The sequence below is a fragment of the Enhydra lutris genome, unplaced genomic scaffold (genome assembly GCF_002288905.1).
Source record: "Enhydra lutris kenyoni isolate GAN:26980312 unplaced genomic scaffold, ASM228890v2 scaffoldscaffold66, whole genome shotgun sequence".
NCBI classification, from domain to species: Eukaryota; Metazoa; Chordata; class Mammalia; order Carnivora; family Mustelidae; genus Enhydra; species Enhydra lutris.
This window is the reverse complement of record NW_019154150.1, coordinates 16,422,228-16,444,298: the sequence shown is the minus strand read 5'-3', so window position 1 is coordinate 16,444,298 and position 22,071 is coordinate 16,422,228. Positions and strand designations below refer to the sequence as shown.

At 41.0% G+C, this 22,071-nt stretch overlaps 1 protein-coding gene across 2 annotated transcripts in view; it reads right to left on the bottom strand.

The window, feature by feature from the left end:
• Nucleotides 1–22,071, bottom strand: part of LOC111159097 (oxysterol binding protein like 10) — a 305,114-nt gene that overhangs the window by 124,781 nt on the left and 158,262 nt on the right. Inside the window, exon 4 of one of the 2 annotated variants that reach the window (XM_022521495.1) lies at nt 21,321–21,512. The exons of the other annotated variant lie outside the window; for it this stretch is intronic. Within the exon in view, the coding sequence (XP_022377203.1) occupies nt 21,321–21,512 (192 nt within the window). The remainder of the gene's footprint in view (nt 1–21,320; nt 21,513–22,071) is intronic. 2 annotated transcript variants of the gene reach the window in all.

Sequence of the window (22,071 nt, the reverse complement as noted above, 5' to 3'; positions counted from 1 at the left end):
TATTTAATTATTTGACAGAGAGAGAGAGCACAAGCAGGCAGAGTACCAGGCAGAGGGAGAAGGAGAAGCAGGTTCCCCGCTGAGCTGGGAGCCTAATGCAGGGCTTGATCCCAGGACTCTGGGATCATGACCTGAGCCAAAAGCAGCTGTTTAACCAACTGAGACAACCAGGTTCCCTTCAAATTAATTAAAAAAAAAAAAAAAAAAGCTAATAAAAAGACACTTAAAAATGCCAAATCCCTTTGTGACCATCTGAATAAATTCACATTATTCTCTATCCCTCTCCTCGCTTTATTTTATAGAACCCAACATTTATTAATTATTTGATTTTTGTTCTTGTCTGTTCCACTATACTTTGAGCTTCTTGACAGCAAGGGCTCTGTCTCTGTTTCATATCCCGTTTTATCCCCAGAAATAGAAATATGCCTGGAATATTGCAGGCCCGCAGTAATATTTATCAAATGAACAAATTAATATCTCTTCCATATTTCTAAAAACTCTTACTAAAGTAACATATAGCTTATATGTACATTAAATAATAGATATTATATATACATACATTTTATATAGATATATTCCCTAGTAGGGGAAACTAGAGGCATTTTCAGAAAATAAGCTTAAGGAAATAATCATCACATTACTTCTATTTAAAATTACTTTGGATGCATTAGTCAATACAATTGTTAAAAGAAATTTGGTAAAAAATGAAAAGGAGGTAAATGGTCACTATTTGCAACAGATAAGTCTGTATACTTGCACAATCCAAGAAAATCAACAAAGAAACTACCACAAATAAAAACAGAATGTATTTACATTTTTGGGACTAAATTCAAACCACCAAAAAGAAGAGACTTCCTTTTCACAAGTCACCCAGTCAGGTAGAAAGTATTATAGGAAAAAAATCCCACTTGCAATAATTACAAAAGGGACAAAATTAACAATTAGAACAAACTTGCAAAATCCATATGCTTTAAAATGCTCCAGAGGAACACAAAAGAACACAATGTGAGCTGAAAAATGGATAAACCACTCCTCTCCCATTCAAATTCTTTTCATTTTTTAATACTTACTTTTAAGTAAGCTCTAGACCCAGTGTGGAGCTCAAACTCACAACCCCGAGATCAAGAGTCACATGTTCCACCAACCGAACCTGCCAGGCACCTCCCTCAAACATCAATTCTTAAATAATGCATAAATCTGATGCAATCCTAACAAAAAAGGTGATAGGGTAGTGAGAACCAAGAGGTTTTTAAGACCTAAACAAGCTGCCTCTAAAGTTCTTACGGAAAACAACCATCCAGGAATGGCTGAAATGAACTGGCCCTAAGGTCAATCGGGCTATATAGGCCTTACCAGATCCCAGCACATTCTAAAGCAACAACACATAAAATATCATAGCATGAGTAGGCCGGCAAATCAATGGAAAAAAGAGAGAGAGAAAGAGAGAGAGAGAGAGACCAGAGATCCACCCAAGAAGTTAAATGAACTAAATTAGTATGCAACGTAGATGGCATTGCCACATCGGTAGGGAAAAGATGGGCCATTCAATAACCGTGTTGAAAAATGAATACATACAAGGAAGAAAATGCAGATGAATGCTTCTCTCACTCCTCACACCCAATAAATTCCAGAACAAAAATTCAAATATAAAGTATAAATATAATTCTTAAAAAAAATTTATTTCTTGTAGAGAGAGCACAAGTAGGAGGGGGAGAGGTCAAGAATCCCAGGCAGACCCCATCCACAGCACAGAACCTTACACAGGGCTCGATTCCAACCCTTGAGACCATGAGCTGAGCTGAAACCAAGAGTCAGATGCTTAATTGACTATACCACCCAGGTGCCCCAACACACACATAATTTTTTTTAAATATTAGAACAGGGGCACCTGGGTGGCTCAGATGGTTAAACATCTGCCTTTGGCTCAGGTCATGATCCCAGGGTCCTGGGATCAAGCCCCACATCGGGTTCCCTGCTTAGCAGGGAGCTTGCTTCTCCCTCTGCCTCTCTCTCTCTCTCTCTCTCTCTCTCTCTCTCTCTCTCTCTCTGTTTCTCATGGATAAGTAAATAAAAATTTTTTTTAAATATTAAAACAGGGACGCTTGGGTGGCTCAGTTGGTTAAGCGGCTGCCTTCGGCTCAGTTCATGATCCCAGCGTCCTGGGATCGAGTCCCACATCGGGCTCCTTGCTCGGTGGGAAGCCTGCTTCTCCCTCTGCCTCTGCTGCCACTCTGCCTGCCTGTGCTCGCTCTCTCTCTCTCTCTCTGGCAAATAAATAAATAAAATCTTAAAAAAATTTTTTAAATATTAAAACAAAGATAAAATAGTGATAGAAATGTTCTAAAACTGGACTGCAGCCATATTGCAGAACTATATAAATTTATTTGACTTCACTGAACTGTATATTTGAAAGAGTGAATTTTCTGGTATGGAATAGACCTCAATAAACATATTTAAAAATGAAATCATGGCATTTTGAAGACATGGTTATTATTTAATAATCCTAAAGTTAAAGAACATCTTTAATTATGATACAGAGCTACAAATCTCTAAGGATTGGTAATTTGACCAGATAAAACTCAAAAATTTCAATATAGAATAAACACATAATTCAAAGGCCAACTGACAAATTAGGAAAGATGAATTTCCTTAATATATAAACAGCTTCTATAAATCAATAAGGAATACATACTAAACAAAAATGGGTAAAGAACAGGAACAATTATCAGAAAAGGAAATAAAACTGTTCCTACAGTCATTAACTGATGATGTTCCACCTCACTAAAAATAAGAGAAATTAAAATTCTGAAATACCATTTTCCCCCTGGCCAACTAGTAAACGCAAAAAAGCTTGATAACATGGCAAGTCCACAGGGTGTAAAAGAAACTGTCATTCCCAAACCTCACTGGGGATGGTGTAAATGGTCCCATCAAGCAATTCTCCATTCATGATCCACTCCTAAGGATCCACCTTAACTTTTATTAAATAGCGCATGGACATAGATTTTTCCCTTCAGCATGGTCTGTAAGAGCAAAAAACAAACAAAAACAAACAAAACGAGAAACACCCTAACCTGTTCATCAAGAGTGCCGAGAGCAGAGATGTCAGGTGACAAGGAGATCAGGACAACAGGCCAAACTGAAAGGAACAATTCAGCCTTTATCTACTTACTTTAATAGTATAGGCAGGAGGCAAAATAGGAAAAGGGAGCATTTTCCCTCATACAACAGCCAAGGTGAGGGTCTGACACATCAGTGTAGCTGGTGGAGGAGGTGACCTCCTCACTGCCTGGGGCCGGGGGTGAGGCGGTGGGCAAAAAGCAGAAAAGGACTGAGGACTGAGTCTGAGTGCAGAGGAGTGTCCTTCAGGCCTCCCCTCAGGAGCAGATCTCCACAGAAGTGCCTGGGAAGCAGGGCCTTAGCCAGGGCCCCTCCATAAGGCAGTCCCCTAAGGAGGGACCACGGCCAGCTACACAGACACAGGTCAGCGCATGACTGGTCCCTGGTCCTTGACAGCAACTCCCTCCAGACTGTGCATCCTGGCTGGTATGGGAAGACAGCTCTCCCCCCATGGGGCCTGCCAGGGAAAGCCTTTCTAATGGCCTGTGGTCAGGTCTGAAAGATCACACACAAGATTTTGGACTAGAGCAGACTCTTCCAAGAGAGGAATCCTGAAGTATGTCGTGGCTTATCCATACAGAAGAGTACTCTGTGGACATTAAAAAGAACAAGTTCTTGTATGCGTGGATACAAAGGCATCTCCAAGTAGAAGAAAGCAAGGTTCTTAACGGATATAACAAGTATTTACCAATGTATATAATACAATACAGTGGGGTTTTTTTTTTATAAAACAAGACTTTTCTCATAAAATAAGAATATACATATACGCACGTATAAATATGTGCCAACATGTGTATGAACACACAAAAAGCAGATAGCAGTAGTCACCTTTGGTCACAGTAGAAACCTAGGAGAGAGGAGTCAGTAAGACCTCTGACAACATACGGCCAACACCCATCTCTATAGACAGACATGTACCTTCTAAATCTGATCTCATGTGTACTTATTAACAATTCAAAACTCTCATTTGTTTAAAGGAGTTAACATGGAAGCTACTTCTGAATAAAAGTAAAGAGATGGCAAGTCTCAAGTCGCCAGGTTCTTACCACACACACAATTCAAATCCCAGCTAACCTCCCCCCCCAGAAGGGGCTAGAAGGCGGCTTTCCCCTCATCCAAATTCTGGTTCTTAAATTATCTCTATCAACAGACTCCAAACAGAGTTTAATACAACTGTCACATCTCACAAGTTGGTCTATAAATCCTTGTAGAATCTCAAATGAGAGGCACTGTGTAATTATGAGGTATGACTGCTGTGATTTATGTGCCCAAATGTTAGTAAATTCTAAATAACATGCCTTACTGTGATAATTTCTCTGCCAGTGAGAAATCCTCTCCTCCCCTTCTCACTTCATGAGTGTTAACCTGATAGATGTTTATTCTGGAGACATGCTGGATCAGTTACACAATAGGAAAGAAAGAAAAAGCAAAGAAAGATTTCCCCAATAGTAGCATGTCAGGACAATTATTTTTATGTTAGAGACAAAAATCTGTGCTCAAATGATGGAAGTTTTATTTTTGTTCTCCCAAAATATAGGGCCGAAGTTTTTATTTTTACGATTCTTATTTCATCCCTACTGGACAACTAGTGTAAATCACATATTTTACATTGGAATCGCTCCTATATAAGGAATAAGGAATATATTACATAAAGAATTCCTCTGAAAATAAAAATACAGCAATGTTTCTTCACAGACTTATTTTAGAACTATATTCTTACACTGGGAGAGTAATTAAGCAAAGAATGCAAGTAAATGGAGGTTGGAATAAGCCAAAAGAAATCCTACTGTGTCCTTTTCACTGTGACATCAAGCTTTGATTTAAAGAAAGCTGCAGGTTCTTTGAGCCGATGACCCAGCCAGGTGCCTTCTTTTGTAAGTGGGGCAAAGGTCATCTCAGATGCAGTGAGTTATGATGAGGTCATCTTGGACTTGGTGGCCCCTAAGTCCAGTAATAGTGGCCTCATAAAAGGAGGGACAGAGGCACAGATGCACTGGGAGAAGGTCATGTGAAGGAGTCAGATGCTGGAGAAATGCATCCGTGAGCCAAGCAAGGCCAAGGACCACCAGCTGTCACCAAAGGCAGGAATAAGCATATCCTCCCCACAAGCCTCCAGAAGGAGCCAGTCTTGCCATATACCCTGCTTTCAAACTCTTAGCCTCCAGACTTGTGAGACAATAAATTCAAGTTAAGTCACGCAATGTGTGGTACTTTTTGTGGCAGCCTTAGGAAACCAATAAGAATCCAAATCCTGCAAGCAAAGGACCACGTAAGGGATATAGGTCTATTTTATCTCCACTAATATATGAAAGACACACAAATGGCTGACTTGGTAGATTAAAGATGGGAGCAATTTTTTTGTCACTACTCCAATTAAGGGGTAGGATCTCTATCACTACCCCGTAAATCCAGGCAGGTTCTGTGAGCCAAAAATATGGCAGGAATAACAAAGCACCCATTTCCACTTCCTGTCTTCAAAACACTTGATCTTGGGGCCGTGAGCTACCAAGGAAGTCTGAAGGCACCATGCTAGAGAGCCCCGTGGAGAGGCCCCAAGACCCATGAAGACAGGGAGGGGCCCTGGCTATCCCGGACCTTCCTGCCCTGCACCGCCTCCCCCCAACCCACCGCCCACCAACCCCAGGCCTCAGAGACAAGTCACTCTGACATGCCCTGACCAAATGGCCCATTTCTCAGCAACCTAAAGGACTACAGTGTAAAGCGGCCAAGTTTGGAGAGGTTTTGTTACACAATAAATATTCGGGGCTATTTATGACATTCAACCTCTAATACAGAGGTAGAAGTAAAAGATGTTACACTTTAAAAATGAACTAGAGAGGGGCGCCTGGGTGGCTCACTTGGTCGGGTGTCTAAGTCTTGATTTCAATTCTGGTCATCAATCTCAGGTTTGTTCTGCTCCATGCTCAGCAGGGAGTCTGCTTCTCTCCCTCCCCCCTCTGCCTCCACCCCTCCCCACCCTGCTCTGTGCATGCTCTCTCTCAAATAAATAATTTTTTTTAAATGAACTAGAGAAAATGTAGGGGTTCAAATCCCCAGTTAATGAATAAGTCATAGGGTTATAATGTATAGCACAGCGATGACCATTAATAAAGTGTATCCTTATCTGAAAGGAGGTAAGAGAATGCATCTGCAAAGTTCCCATCACAAGGAAAAAATAAATGTTAGTAGGTATGGTGACAGATATTAAATGAACTTCTAGGGTGGTCATTTTGCAATACGTACAAATACCAAGTCATTACACTGGACACCTGAAACTAATGTTATGTCAACTGTACTTCAATAAATAAAAGTTTTTCCATGGGGCACCTGGTGGCTCAGTCGGTTATATGCCTGCCTTTGGCTCAGGTCTGGGATCAAGACCTGCATCGGCCTCCCTGCTTAGGGAAGAGGCTGTTTCTCCCTCTCCCTCTGCCTGCTGTTCTGCCTACTTGTGCTCTCTCTCTCGGTCAAATAAATAAAATTTTTAAAAACAAAATTAAATAAATAAATGTATGGTTTTTTCAATAAAAATTTTTAAAAAATAAAAACAAAAGGCTTGGGAAGACCCAAATAATGATATGTGCAAGGCCCCAAGATTCGTGTTTTTGTTTTGCTTTTTAAAGTAAGCTCTCTGAGCAGTGTGGGGCTTGAACCTGCAACCCTCGAGATGAACAGTCATATGCTCTACCAACTGAGCCAGCCAGGTGCCCCGTGATGCATGGTTTTGATGAGGGCTGGAATCACACATCCTGGAAATTAAATGGAATTTAGGGCTCTCCAGGGCTATTCAGTGTTCAGGCCTCCACCTGGGTTCAGGGCACAGCTGTCTCACAGCCTTCCTGAGGTAGCTTCAGCCAACTTATTATGCGAGATAGCATCTACTTGCTATCTCCAAGCAAACCCATGCCTCCCTACCTCTCACAGGTTGGGACATAATGCTTTACCTTTGTTGGTTTTACATTTACAAAGGGCTTCCATAATATATGTTAACATTTAACCCTGCCCATTATTCACAGAGGAAGGAAGGGGCACTCTTAGATTACAGTCTGTGCCCAGGAGCAGAGCTCCTTATCTATCACGGGGCTGCGGGCTGTAGGACTTTGTATTGGGAGAGCGAATCCTGAAAAGGAGGGGGAAAGACACTAACGGGCCATCATCTGAGGCATTCTTCTGAAGGCACTCCCTTTCCTCTACTAAGACCCCAAATTCCACCAGTTCTGGCCATTCAGTGCCCAGAATATGCCATGACCTTCTAGAAGAATGTTTCTATCCATGCAGGAGTCATGGGCTCAAATTGAAGTGCATCATATGGAAATTATTGAAGAAGTGGTCGTTAGAGGATATTGGTTAGTAGATTGCTACACTAATTCATGGGAAACTTTTTAAGATACTGTGAAGTTCAGAACACTACTATAGGTACTCTAAGGGGTGAAATAGAGAAAAATAATCCCTTCTCCAAAAATCTTACAATGTAGCAGGAGGTCCTCCATCAGGGAGGGGAAGATTTTGGAAACAGAGTAGCTCTGGGAAGCAAAGAACAGTGATATAAATAAACAACCTTTGTAGAAGATGGATGTGATATCTACTTGGAGATGTTTATTTGGCTGCATTAGGTACGGGGATGGGTAAGTTGAACACGAAGCAGAATAGATGAGCTGTTTAGTGGCACGTCCTAAAGCTAAGATGTTCAGTGGATAATACATAACTGCTCTGTGCAGATGTCATATGAATTTTTCAAAATAGATAAGATGGCCCTAGGGCTGTGTTTAAAAAGAAAAAGAATACAAGATGCTGATAAGCCAAAAAAGACACAAATAAATGGAAAGATATTCTATGCGTATGATTGGAGAAAAAAGTATTGTTGAGATGTCCCTACTACCCACACAATCTACAGTTTCAATGCAATTCCTTTCAAGATTTCAACGGCATTTTTCACAGAAATAGCCCATATAGTTCTAAAATTTCTATGGAACCACAAAAGACTTTGTATAGCCAAAGTGATCTTTAGAAATAAGAACAAACCTGGAAGGACAGTGTTCCCTGATTTCAAAGTACATTACAAAGCTCTAGTAATCAAAATTGTCTAGTATTGGCATAAAAACAGACACATAGGTGGTGGAAGAGAATACAGAGCCCAGAAATAAACTCACAGCTATATGATCAATTAGTTTACAACAAAGGCGCCAAGAATATATACTGGGGAAAGGACAGGCCCTTGAATAAATTGTGCTGGGAAAACCGGACAGCATGGACCAAAACAATAAAGAATAAAACTTGACTACTATCTTAAACTATACAGAAAAATTAACTCAAAATGTATTAGACTTAAACATAAGATCTGACACCATAAAATTCCTAGATGAAAAGCAAAGGTGCTAATAAGCTCCTAGACATCAGTCTTGACAATGATTTTTTAATCTGACACCAAAAGCAAACTTAAACTACTGGGACTACGTCAAGCTAAAAAGCTTCTAGACAGCAAAGTAAACCATCAGCAATAAAAAAAAAAAAAAAAAAAAAAAGCAACTTACTGAATGGAAGAAAGTAACTGTAAATCACATATCTGATTAGGGGTTAATATCTAAAATATATAAAGGACCCATACAACTCAATCATTTAAAAAATCCAATTAAAAAATAGGCAGAAGATCTGAATTTCTCCAAAGAAGATACACATATGGCCAACAGGTACATGAAAACATGTTAAACGTCACTCACCATCAGGAAAATGCAAATCAGAAACCAGTGAGGAATCGTCTCACACATGTTAGAATAATTATTATCAAGTAGACAAGTGTGTTAGGATGTGGAGAAAAGGGACACCTTTTGTGCTCTTAGTGAGAAGGTAAGCTGGTGCAGCCACTGTGGAAAACACCATAGAAGTTTCTCCAAAGAATTAAAAATAGAACTACCATATGATCTAGCAACTCCACTCCTATTTATCCAAAGAAAACAAAAATACTAACTCAAAAAGGTTTCTGCACCCCCAGATTCACTGCAACATTATTTACAATAGCCAAGATACAACAACCACCTAAGCATCTATTGACAAGTGAGTAGATAAATATCACAAATATGTAATGGAATAGTATTCGACCATAAAAAAGAATGACATCCTGGCATTTGTGACAACATGGACGGGCCCTAAGGGCATTATGCTCAATGAAATAAGTCAGAAAAAGAAAGACAAGTATTATATGATCTCACCTATATGTGGAATCTTTAAAAAACAAAACAAAAAAAACAGGCTCATAGATAAACAGACTAGTATTGCCAGAGGCAGGGGGTGGGGAGTAGGAGAAATGAGTAAAGGGGGTCAAAGGGTACAAACTTCCAGTCATAAAATAAATGAAGTCATAAGACGTATTATACAGCTTGGTTAACTATAGTTAATGTGCTGTACTGCACAGGCACCTGGCTGGCTCAGGCAGAAAAGCATGTGACTCTTAATCTCAGGGCCATGGGTTCAAGTCCCAGATTGGGTGTAGAGATCAGTTAAATAAACTTTAAAAAAAATAATACTGTACTGCATATTTAAAAGTTGTTCAAAGAATAGACCTTAAAAGTCTTCATCACAGGAAAAAGAAACATCCCATTAGGTATGTACAGTGTCAGCTCTTAACTAGACTTATTGTGATCATGTCATAATATATACAAACATCAAATTATGTTGTACCCAAGAAACTAATATAATGATTGTCAATTACACCTCAATTTAAAAAAATTTCAAAAAGAGCAGTTCAAATATCAGCACATAGAGACCTGGTCCCCTTCAACAGCTGGTATAATTGAATTCATGAGTTTTGAAGAAGGTAATATACAAAAAGTTAAATTGTGGGGCTGTAAAATAGGAAAATTCTATATTCTGCACAAATATAGAGAACCTAGACTATATAGGAGTAGATCCTGAACCATGATGTCAGAGATTGAAGTAAATCTGATTTCAGTAATATGTTTTAGTTTTGTTAACATGAAACTAATTTTTAAATCAACTTTATTGAGACTCTACAATAAAACAAACCCAATTTAAGTATATTTCAGTAATTGATAAATTTATCTAGTGTGTAATCACCACCACCATCAAGATATAAAACACTTCGTCACTTGAAAAATTCCATTCCCCTGCCCCGACCCCTCAAATAAATGACCGAGAGAAAATTCAGATCAAAGCAACTAAAATGATCATGGTCATGTAGGGGGCGGGGGGAAGAGGTGGCTAGAGAAGGTCAGTAGCTGGCTCAGTTGGAAGAGCACATGACTCTTGATGTCAGACTCATGAGTTCAAGCCCTACATTGGATGTAGAAATTACTTAAAAATAAAATCTTAAAAAAAAAAAATGGAGTTGGGAGGGCATCTGGGTGGCTCAGTCAGTCAAGCATTTGCCTTTGGCTTAGGTCATGATCTCAAGATCCTGGGATCAACCCCCAAGTCCGCTGGCTCCTGAGTCTGCTTCTCCCTCTCACTGTGCCCCTCCCCCCAGCTCATGCTTGCTCTCTCTCTTTCCACCCCTCCCAACTCAAATAAATAAAAATCTTTAAAAAAAAAAAATAATAGGAAGAATTGTTTTTAAAAAGGGGGGTGGGTAGTTAAGGATACTCCTGTAATTAACCTACAACTTTGAAATATGCAAATACCTAACAGGGGTTAGAGAAGGGAGTAACCACAGTGCCTTACTTCTACTACCATGAGCCTCTAAGAAAAGAACCACATCCTCCACAGAAATCACCAAGAGTAAGATCACAAAACACACAAGTTCTGAGGGGAGCTTGAGTACCAAAGGAAGAACCTGGCCAACTTCCCCCTTTGTCTACTCACTCAATACCCAAAATGTATTATTATCTCAAGGCTGTAGAGCACTTACAGAAAGCCTTCTTGTATTAAATTGCCACATGAAGTGAAAACAGGCTGTAGTCTTTTATGTCACAGAACTGTGACATAAAATAATCTGCCAGTTAGCTTCCTTTTGATTGCAAAGCTTCACTACTATCTGAACCATGAATTTTCTATGAACCTGAGACACGCAGAGATAGATAGAGCTTCCCTCACTATACATATAATCTTGTTCCTCAATATTCTAATCACAGGTGGAAAAGTTTGTGAGGCATATATTCAGTCAACCCAGAGGATGAATCCAAGCGTGACTCTCCCAGGGGTCCTGGTGGCTTTGGAGCCCAGAAGGTATAGGTATATATGAAGGAAAAGCTAGTTGCCACTGGCCTTACTTCTGGCGAATTCCTATCACCATTAACTATTGTAGTACCGAATAATTTTCATATTAGCTTAACCAACCACCTAGACCCTCAAATCCCTGACCAACAGCCAGGGCTACATTCCATCCCCCAAATCAGAGACCCAGCACTGGGCCCACAGTGGGCACAATAACCAAGCATGGGATGACTGGTGGTAGTCAAACTCTGTTAGCTTTCCAGAAACAGGCTCAGGGGTCTCAGGGGACAGACACACACAGTAAGACAACAATGAGGTGACCGTGTAGGATGCTTATGATTAATTTTGTGTTCACTTATCTGTGCACCATGGCTCAGCCATCTGTACAAACTTTATTCTGGATGTTTTTGTTAGAGGGTCTTTGGTGGACTTTGAACAAAGTAGACCGTCCTCCATAATGTGAGTGGTCCTCATCAAACCAGCTGATGACCTGACTAGAACAAAAAGACTAAACCCCCCTGAGCAAGAGGACATTCTGCTAGGAGATGGCCTACACACTTGAACTGTAACACTGCCTCTTCCCTTGGTCTCCAGTCTGCCAGCCCATCCTCTAGATCTTGGATTGGCCAGCCTCCACAATCACATGAACTAGTTCCTCAAACTGCTCTCACTCTATGTACATAGAGCTAACCTTTGAATAACACAGGGGTCAAGGGGTGCTGACCCCCTGCACAGCAGAAAATCCATGTGTAACTTTGGACTCCCCAAAACTTTACTAATAAACTACTGTTGACCAGAGGCCTTATCAATAATAGGCAATTAACACATTTTGTACGTTTTATGTATTATATACCATATTCTTACAATAAACTAGAGAAAAATTGTTATTAAAATCATAAAAATGTTTACTACTGTACTGTGTTTATTCAAAAAGTCTGCATATAAGTGGGCCCATGCAGTTCAAACCCATGTTGTTCAAGGATCCATATACACATACATCTACACACACCCCCAGCCCCAGTGGTTCCCCTTCTCTGGAGAATCCTGACTAACACGCCATAGTAGCTCTCACGGCAACCTCTGGGAGGTCGCCATTTTGTGACTTAGCTGCTTATACTCGGTTGGCAGCAGTTAATTTCTCTACCTCTTGACACCTGTGTGCCTCCCATTCATGCCCTGAAAGCGTGGTGAATCTCACTCTGGAGTTCCCACTTAAGCCCACCTCAAGTTCCAATGGCCAGACTGCAGGACAAGGCTGACAGCTGGTCTGAAGAGCTTTGGCCGGGATGGCGGAGTCCTACGGCACAAAACTCGGGAAGCTGGCTCGCGTGAACCACTCAAACCTCACCCCTCTTTTTTTAAACTGGCAAGATGACAGCACCCAGGGTTTCCATCAAACCCTCATCTGACCGTTTCTGTGAGGTGTTCTACAGATGTGATTAAAACCCATAAGCTGTTGACTTTCAGTAAGAAAGACTACCTACATAAATCTGGGTGGGCCTGATTTCTTCTGTGAAGCAGTAGCAATTTTATGTGGAGATCCTCACTTCAGACAGTGTCTGAGGGTTCCCGTCTGCCCTGTGATCTTGAACCTGCCTAGACAGGACCCAAATTTGCCCACGAGCCAATTCCTTGCAAATAATATCTTAATATGGATCTCCTACTGGTTCTGTTTCTCTGGTTGAACCCTGGCTGCTACACTTTTTTGTCTTACCCTCGTTCTGCCTCAGTTTCCCATCTGTAAAACAGAGACAACAACAATAGTATCTATTTCACAGGGTTAACCTGAAGATAATGCAAGTACAGCAGAGCTTTGGTACTGGGCACAGAGTGATGTCCCCGTAAGTACAAAATATCAATGTCCATGTAACTGTCACTATTGCTGATGAATCCATGCCTTTCAAGAAGGAGTTTATACATTAGTGGGGAAATTAAGAAAAATAATTACAACAAAGATATCTGTTAATAATGTAGGTAGGTATAAAGTGCACCAAGGATTAAGAAAAGAACTACCCAAGCATGCCTGGGGCATAATGGAAAATAGTCTCCACAAGTACATAATACAGTTGGGCCAAATTCCACATTGCTCCTGCTCTGGAACTGTGAATCTCCCAAAAATATGCTACAGAGCAAGAAACTCCCTCTTCAACAAAAGGTTTTAACCAAATCAGTGGAGGAGTGTTTCCCAATGGCTAGGATTCCCCTCATGGAAAATCATTCATTTACTCAAATTTTTATTGATTACCTACTATGTGCTAGGTGCTGTCCTAAGGGCTAAGGAATAAAGAGGTTAAGAAAAAACAACCACCACCACCACCACTTCTATATGGAGGGACAAGAAATGTCAGATAATAAATAAGTAAATGCCTAATTTCCAAATGTACCAAAGTAATAAAAGAGTCTGACAAGAGACTCAAGCGAGAGCCCCACATTGGGTGGACCCTATTTTACAGATGGGAATTGAGGCCTTAGGAGGTTAAGACAAAGAGGTATAGCAGCCAGGGTTCAACCTGAGAAACAGAGCCAGTAGGAGATCCGTATTAAGAGATTTATTGAATCAGCTCGTGTGCAAAAAAAGGAGAATTGACTGAAAGAAAAGTGGGATTTGCATTACAACCAGCTAGGCCAGAACTTAGCTTTCAACAAAGCAAACGCTCATGGCGAGGAAAAGAAAATTATGAACGCTCCTAACTTTCTGGGAGACCAGGCAGTTAGGTCTTCTGTGGTTAAGTCTGCATTCAGCCTCCCCCCTCTTCGATACTCCAGCGAGTCTTGCCCTGAGCCAGCTGAGACACCAGACCATCCTTCTTCCAGAGCAGCAGATTGGGAGACAAGTTGAAGGTTGACTGGGGACACTATCTCATCATTTTGCTTGTGTTATTGTTCACCTGAAATGCTATTACCGCCCAAATCCAGTGACTCAAAACAGAGGACCTCCAAGGTATTTCGTGGACAACCCAAACGTTTGTTTCAAATGGCAGAGACACAGAGCCTGATGAAAGATTGCCACAGTAGTCGTGAATCCTCCCCCTATTCCAAGTCAACTTGTTTCATCATCCTCAATGCCCATCTTACCTTCCAAAGTAAATCTGTACTCATAAAGCATTGTTCTTACATGGTAAGGATCTATAGTATTTCTATTCAAATGACACTCTACTGCTTTTAAAACATTGGGAAACAATGGCTATCAATTAACTCCACACTACCATTTTTGAAAACTGAAGTCTGGAGCAGACCTACCTTGAAACATGGCAAATTGCTACTAAAAATGCATGCACAGGTTACTTGTCATCATTTATCCAAAAAAGTGCACAGAGGAATTAATTCAGGACTTTTCTTTCTCCAAATAATCATTCTGCTCACACAAAGGATAAATGCACTTTATCCCCTAAATGCAGTTTCCCCGGTGATGGGACTGCTCACGTTCAATGCCGCCGGCACTGACTGCTACCTCGAAATTGATCAGCTAATAAAATTCGTTAGGGAGATCTTTGACAGTTGCTGCTTCCATAGCAAAGGCTATACACGAATCAAGGTTTCTATCCAGGTATTCATGACATCCACGTGCACCAGGATCAAACCAAACCACCCTGATGGGAGAGAACACTGGGCTGGTATCATTTATAAAGATGGCGCTTTCATTAAAGGGCCTTCCCTTGTATGTGTATTAAATAAATATGCAATTACATGGAGAAACACATTCACACAGCAGGAACTGCATAAACACATCTGCAATATATTATACTCCAGAAGGTTTATTTAAAACTATATTAAATGACACAGCCTCGATACAGTTTACATACCCAGCGTAAACCAATGCAATACATACAGCTCTCTCTTCAAAAGGGTATGTGCCTAGAAGCAAGCTAACAGTAGTGTAAGGGAAGGATAATTCCTACATGTCAATAAATTACCACTGAAACTTAATTTACCACTGAACTTAATTTATGCCTCACACACACCCATTACAATTCAACAGCATGAATGACCTTTTCCGTCATCAAGCTACAGAATCCAGATATGGTCTCCTAGTGGAATTAACTGGTTTTTGGTTGTTTTGTTTTTTTTTAAACTCTCAAATGTCACAAATGAAAACACTATTTTGTCAAAGGCACAAGAACCTGGGCTCAACCAAGTTTATTCTGTTTCTCAAATATTTGGTATGTCCAAGCCTCTGACCATATTTGGATTAAGAGAACTTCATTAGTAGGTATGTTCTTTAGAGAATTTTCAACTCTAATCCAAGGAAGAAAATAGTTAAAATAAGACCCATATACACCACACATCGCCCCACACATACACACAAATTCATACATGTACATAAAAACATACACAGGCTCTCATGTTTGCTGACACACCAATCATTTCTTTAGTGCTCACTTTCAGGAAATAGTAATGACTTAGGAAAAGAAGAAACATCTTGACTTCCCTACTTTATACTCTTCTGCTCAATTCATGGGTGTATGCCTATGTCTATGTATACACATGCACTAGTATGAACATATACTAGGGTTGTATTTTTTCAGAAAGCACCTAGCAGGGGCGCCTGGGTGGCTCAGTGGGTTAAAGCCTTTGCCTTCAGCTCGGGTCATGATCCCAGGATCCTGGGATCGAGCCCCACATTGGGCCTTCTGCTCAATGGGGAGCCTGCTTCCTCCTCTCTCTCTGCCTGCCTCTCTGCCTGCTTGTGATCTCTGTCAAATAAATAAATAAAATCTTTAAAAAAGAAAGCAAGCACCGAGCAACCAAGAATTTTATAAAAATCACATTGTACTTGTACCAGTGGAACTTGTGCCCATTTAAATAAACATAAGCCATGTGAACACCCATTATCATGTCACTAAAGTATTAAAGTTAATGTAAGGAAGTGCCATAATTTCAGTCATCATATACTTAAGCAGCTGAGGGCTCAAATTGATTTTTAAAAATATTTAGAACCTATTTATAAAACAATTCCAGTGGCGCATTCAGAGGCTCGCACCATCGTCACTTTCCCCTTAGGCACCCAGACAGGAATACCCACCCCACCCCACCCCCCACCCAGTGCTCTCATTGTCAGACGAAACCCTGTGGCTACCTGATTCAGCCCTCGACCGACTGGTCACTATCCACTGTGTATGGGTACCAAGCAATCCACGAATGCCTCCACAGTCTGTTTCTAAACCATTCTACCTGCTAGAGAATGGGTCCTCAAGTCGGTTTGTCCAACCAACATGCCCAGCAGTTGTGCCAGGGCTAGAAGAGGCAAAGATGAATAGGACATGGCTTTTAGCATAAAAATCCAGTCTGGGCGCCTGCTGGCTCAGACGGTTAAGTGTCTGACTTTGGCTCAGGTTGTGATCTCTGGGTCCTGGGGTCAAGCCCCACTGTTGGGATCCACAGTCAGCGGGGAGTCTGCTTGTCCCTCTGTCCCTCCCCACTCACAGCTTGTGCTCGTGCACACATACTCTCTTTCTCAAATAAACAAAAAATCCAGTCTGGCATGTAGTAGGCACTCAGTACCTGTCAGATAGATAGAGGAGAGCGGAGTGAGCAAGCCCACAACAGAGGGCAGTGCTATCTAAGAAATACAACGCAAGCCACAAACGGGAGGCACGTAATTTTAAATTTTCCGGTAGGCACATTTAAGAGAATAAAGGACAAGGTAAAATATACTTTAATATCTTCAATTTCACTGAACCTAGAATATCTTCATTTTTACAAGCAAGCAGTATTAAAACAGTATTAATGAAACATTTTACCCTTTCTGGCACTACTTGGAAATCTAGTGTGCCTTTTTACATTCACAGTACAACTCAGTTCAGACTAGCACATTTCAAGAGCTCATTAGCCCCATGTAAGTGGTGGCTGTCCTAGACAAGAATGCAAGGTACAGAGTATTTCATTCATGGCAGAAAGCTCTCCTTGGCCAACACACCTCGCAACAGAGGGAGACCGTAAGTACATGGTGGGGATGAGCAGGCATGCTGAGAGCAGTACACGGAGATGGACAGACTACGGAAGGCCTTGTTTGCGGTGCTCAAGAGTACAACCTTTATTCAATGGACAGCAAGGAGTTAGAGGGTGATAGGATGGGAAAAAAAAAAAAAAAGCCAGTGGTGATCAATGATTTAAAAAACACAGATTCATAGGCTAGAATCAATCCATGATGAATAATAATCTTCCAATTCAAGATAAAATATTAGTAATGCGTGAAATTCAGTATGTTTTTCATAAAACTAAATTTATTCAGAGCAATGAATGGCTCTTTATTCAGAGACTACACGCCTTGGAGATGGCAGGGGAGGGGGCGTTCAACGTGCTTTTCCGAGATGGTAGTAGCCACAGACTGTCACTATGCTTTAAAAACGTCCTTGCTGGTCAAAATTTAATAGTTGCAGCATCATGTTCCTCCCCAAATTCTACTTGTACATTTTAGTTTGCAAGTAAAATCCAAATTCTGGAACTGCAGTTCTAAACAATTTCTGGACTTTATTAAGAGGGACATGGGGTCCAATGTGCACATATTATTCTGTATCCTGATTTTCTTATTTCCTACACAAGTCCATGTAGTCATAATACTTACACATGACTGTTTCTTCCTTTTTTTTTTTTTTTGAGTAGTCTCCACACCCAACATGGGGCTTGAACTCATAACTCATGAGATCAAGAGTTACATGCTCTACCGACTGAGCCAGCCAGGCGCCCCTCTTACACATGACTTTTATCTTAAGTTGGTACCTGGTAATTCAGTATCTGATGTGAATTATTGTTTGTTTTGTCATTTCCATGATGTTTTGTGTTGGATCTATTACTTTATTATTAGGAATAACTTTATCCAAATTAACACTCTTCCTCCCACCCCAATTCCGTGGACTAGTTCCTCAGAATATGGTTCTCAGTGGGGAATTTATGGGTCAATGACCATGAACAGCTTTGTGTTTAATTCTTATTGTAGATCTCCAGGCTGTAGCAAAAAGACAACATGCAACATTACCTGTATTTCTTAACACCATAACCTATAATGGGCCATTATAAGTTCTGATAATTTGATAGGCAAAGTAGCCCTAATTTTCATTTCTTAAATTGCTAACAGGGATATGCCTGTGTTTCAAATTCCCTATATTCATCTCTCCTGAACACTTCTAGTGAGGATTTTTGGTACTGAGCTTTGAGATCTCAATTCTTTATATTTTAGATGATAACCATTTAGTCTTTCAAACTGTCCCATTACCTTCACCCATGCTATGGAATTTCATTTAATATTTATTCTACTGCCTCTGGCCAGGCTATTTTTTTTTTTTTTATTTTTCCTCTTCAAATACTCAGGCACATCTGTCTCATGTACAACAATTTTCTTCATTGCTTCAGTGGTCCTAAGTTTATCTTCCCTATACAGCTGGGTTAAAAATGCTATTCCATTTTCCTCTAGTTATTTTATAGATAAATACAGTGGAATCCAGAGCCTAGGCCTTTATACTCTGAAATTAATATACTTTTAGAACTGCACAACTTCCTGGTATGAGTGAAATTATCTCTGATTGTTCCCAAGGTGGATCTGTCCACATCATAAAATGACAGAGCTGTCATCAAACAGCTACCATTCTCTAACCAGGAAGGAAGCTGGACAGGATATCAGAGAATCAGAACTTTTAACTCTTCCCTCAGAGGTGTTCAGCACCCCACAATTCTCTCAACTGCCAATGTTGATATATACGTCTCAACAAGCTCACTTAAAATTAGATTTCAGCAAGAAAGATTATCAGCAGACAAAAGCAACAGCCTGAAGAAAGAAATGATTACCCAGGAATACAAAAATCAAATCACTATATAGCTATGAAGGCATCTTACCTATTTTTCATATAACAAAACTTCATGGAAAATTTCAATAATTGCCCCTCAGGGGTGGAAAATGGAGAGAAAACAATAGGATAAAGAAAAAAAGGAGCACACATGTCACTGTTGATGAACTTTAGATCATACTATGTAAGTTTTACTTATCTATACATGAAACATACAGAAAAAATATCCCAAAAGTAAATCCACTGAAAGCTTAAATGATGGTTATCTGAAAGGAGAAAGGACTATGGGTAATTCTGATTTTCTTCTTTTGACTTCTTGTGCAATACGTACTTGCATTATATACTTTACATAATTATTTTTACATGCCTATGCTTCAAGAACATACTTTTATTCTTTTAAAAACAACTTCTTAAACATGGAGGAAGAAAAGATTGGGGCATTAAATTGCATCATGTGCTACTAAAAATTAAGCCAAGTTCCTCAACTTTTATTCAGGCCACAGCTCATTCCATGCAAACACCCCCCACTTTTTTCCACATACTCCAGGCTTCCTAGCATCACTTGTAAGAGTAAGTCTATCAGACAGTCATCACAAAAGAATTCGCACAATACCATGAACTTTCAACCTGCCTTTTTTCTATTTTCTTTTTTTTTTTTTTTTAGGTTCTCATCTCTAACATACTTGCAAAAATACCCACAGTGAGGTTTACATAAAAGCGACTATGGTGGTGTTGTGGTCAAGTTGTTGGTGGGTTTTTTTTTTTTTTTTGAAGTCCTTATTTGTTAGATAAATATTAAAGCATTTACTGGCAATGATAAAAATGATATAATATTTATGATTTCCTTGAAATACTTCAGCGCAAGGAAAGAAAAAGGTGGTAGAGGGAAAACATGAACGAGAATAACAGAAAGTTGGAACTGCTGATGCTGAGTGAAGGGTGCCACTCTTCTGTTCTGCTTTGGGTATGAAGTGTTTCTCTAATACAGTTTTTCTTAAGATGCTATGAAAACTGAAAAATACAAGTGCACGACCTTTCCTCATATCATCCAGTGTGTCAAAGTTAAGCTCAGAATGAAACATTATTAAAAAAAAAAAAATCAGGGTGACTATATCAAAGGTAGCATTTGACTCTGTTTCTTCTCTTTATTAGGCAAGACAGAGCACAGGCATGTGTAAATCCATCAGGAAAAATAAGTCTTTCATAGGCATCTACGGATTTGGCTCAGAGAGGTCAGATCTTCTGTCCTGGGCCAGAGTCAGACCAAGACAGAGGGCGGACCCCAGCACTACTTAGCTTGTGACATTTAGAAAAGAAAATGAGCAGCGTGCTGACTTGAGCAATCAGATCCTATGCTAGGAGGCCCACTGTGCACCTCACCATGAGCCAGCCCCCACTGCTTTCCTCAGAGGAAGGGCTGGTCCGCCCACAGGCCAGCCACAGGGCCACAAGTCTCCACACATGTTAGGCACCCAAGACCACGGTCATTTACTTCATAGAGTCCATTCCTGAGGACAGTGGCAAACCATGACATGAACACGAAGAAAGTGGGATCCCCAAACTGATGACTCCCCAGTGGGTCAAAAGTAAAAACAAAGCATAGTCCTCCATAGGTTCATAAGGCACTTACAGCTGAAAGGCTTTCAAGTGGACAAGCACAATGAGCCTCAAATCTCCCTTGAGAGGAGGGGAAGGCCTGGGTTCTTTCCATCCTACAGAGGCAGAAACTCAGGTTCAAAGCTTTGCAAGACTCGCTTCCAAATAACAGTCTTCCAACTCGAAGGACAGTGCTCCCTCACGACCCAGCACTCTGCTGAGAGTGGTCTGTGATAGGAAGACCAAGGGAGGCACCTCATGAGTGAGGCAAGGCTGAAAAAAGGTCTCACACATCTTGAGTTTCAGAACCTCAGTTATTTCCCAGCCACCCTTGACCATGTACTGTCTAGGCTCCGCCATGAGCATGGAGACTGTGACTTGACTTCAACTTGTACCCCTGTGTCTGTGGGCTGGCTTTCCCTGCTTTCTAAGCTCTCAAAGGTTTCCTGAACACCTCACTTCACCTCACCTCACACAGAAACAAACGATTTTCTCTATAAGCGGGAAGCAACACCGTCATGGTTGTGTGGCTGGGAGGCGCGCTGGGGGTCATCTCTTCATAATCAAGATGATACGAGGGAAGGGAAGTTGGCAGCCCAGTGGTAGCGGCCCTCAGCGCCCGGGGACCACTCAACCTAGTAGGAGAGCAAAGCCTACCTCTCTGACTTCGTGAAGCTGGCCGGGATACTGACTCTTGGCTCTTCGGGCAGCTGCAGGCGACTTGTGATGCGTGATTGTGACAACACCGGGGGCCCCCGCGCCGAGGTGTCTCTGGCTACAGGGAGATGCAGGATTGGGCGTTCCATGGGGGAGCAAAGTGAGACTGCGGCTTCGGGAACTTGGAGTCGTCTAGAATAAGCAACAGGTGTCAAAACTCAGCAACCGACCTGCAGAACACAGCTAGGGGTTGGCTTCCATTTATCTGGGACCTCTTCTCTTCATCTTTCCCCTTTGTCTACTTAGAGGGATGGAGGAATGGAGGAGGTACAGCAACACAACATGTCCAAGTCCCCCAGGCGCTTAAAAGAGACAACTACCATTAACTATGCTTCTGACCTCGTTTGCGACCGTGTCCCCTCCCCTACTCTATTGGACATGAGAGGCAACTGAGTCCCTCCAAAGGCCACAGACTCATACGGATCTGTGTCTGTGCATAAATTAGCTCCTCTTTCTAGAATGTTCTTACTCTCATGCTGGCAAACAGCAGTGGAACCTTAAGATTCAGGTCCGTTTCCTGATGTGGGCATCCCCTCCCTGTCTGCCACAGCCTCCCTGCTGCTCCTGTTCCCCTGCGGGGAGATTATATCCATTGTACAGCTACCTTCTTAAGAGATTTTTCCAAACTCATCTTTGTATCCCCAAGACCAGGCCCATCATGACTGCCTAATCTATTAGGTTCTTACTAAAT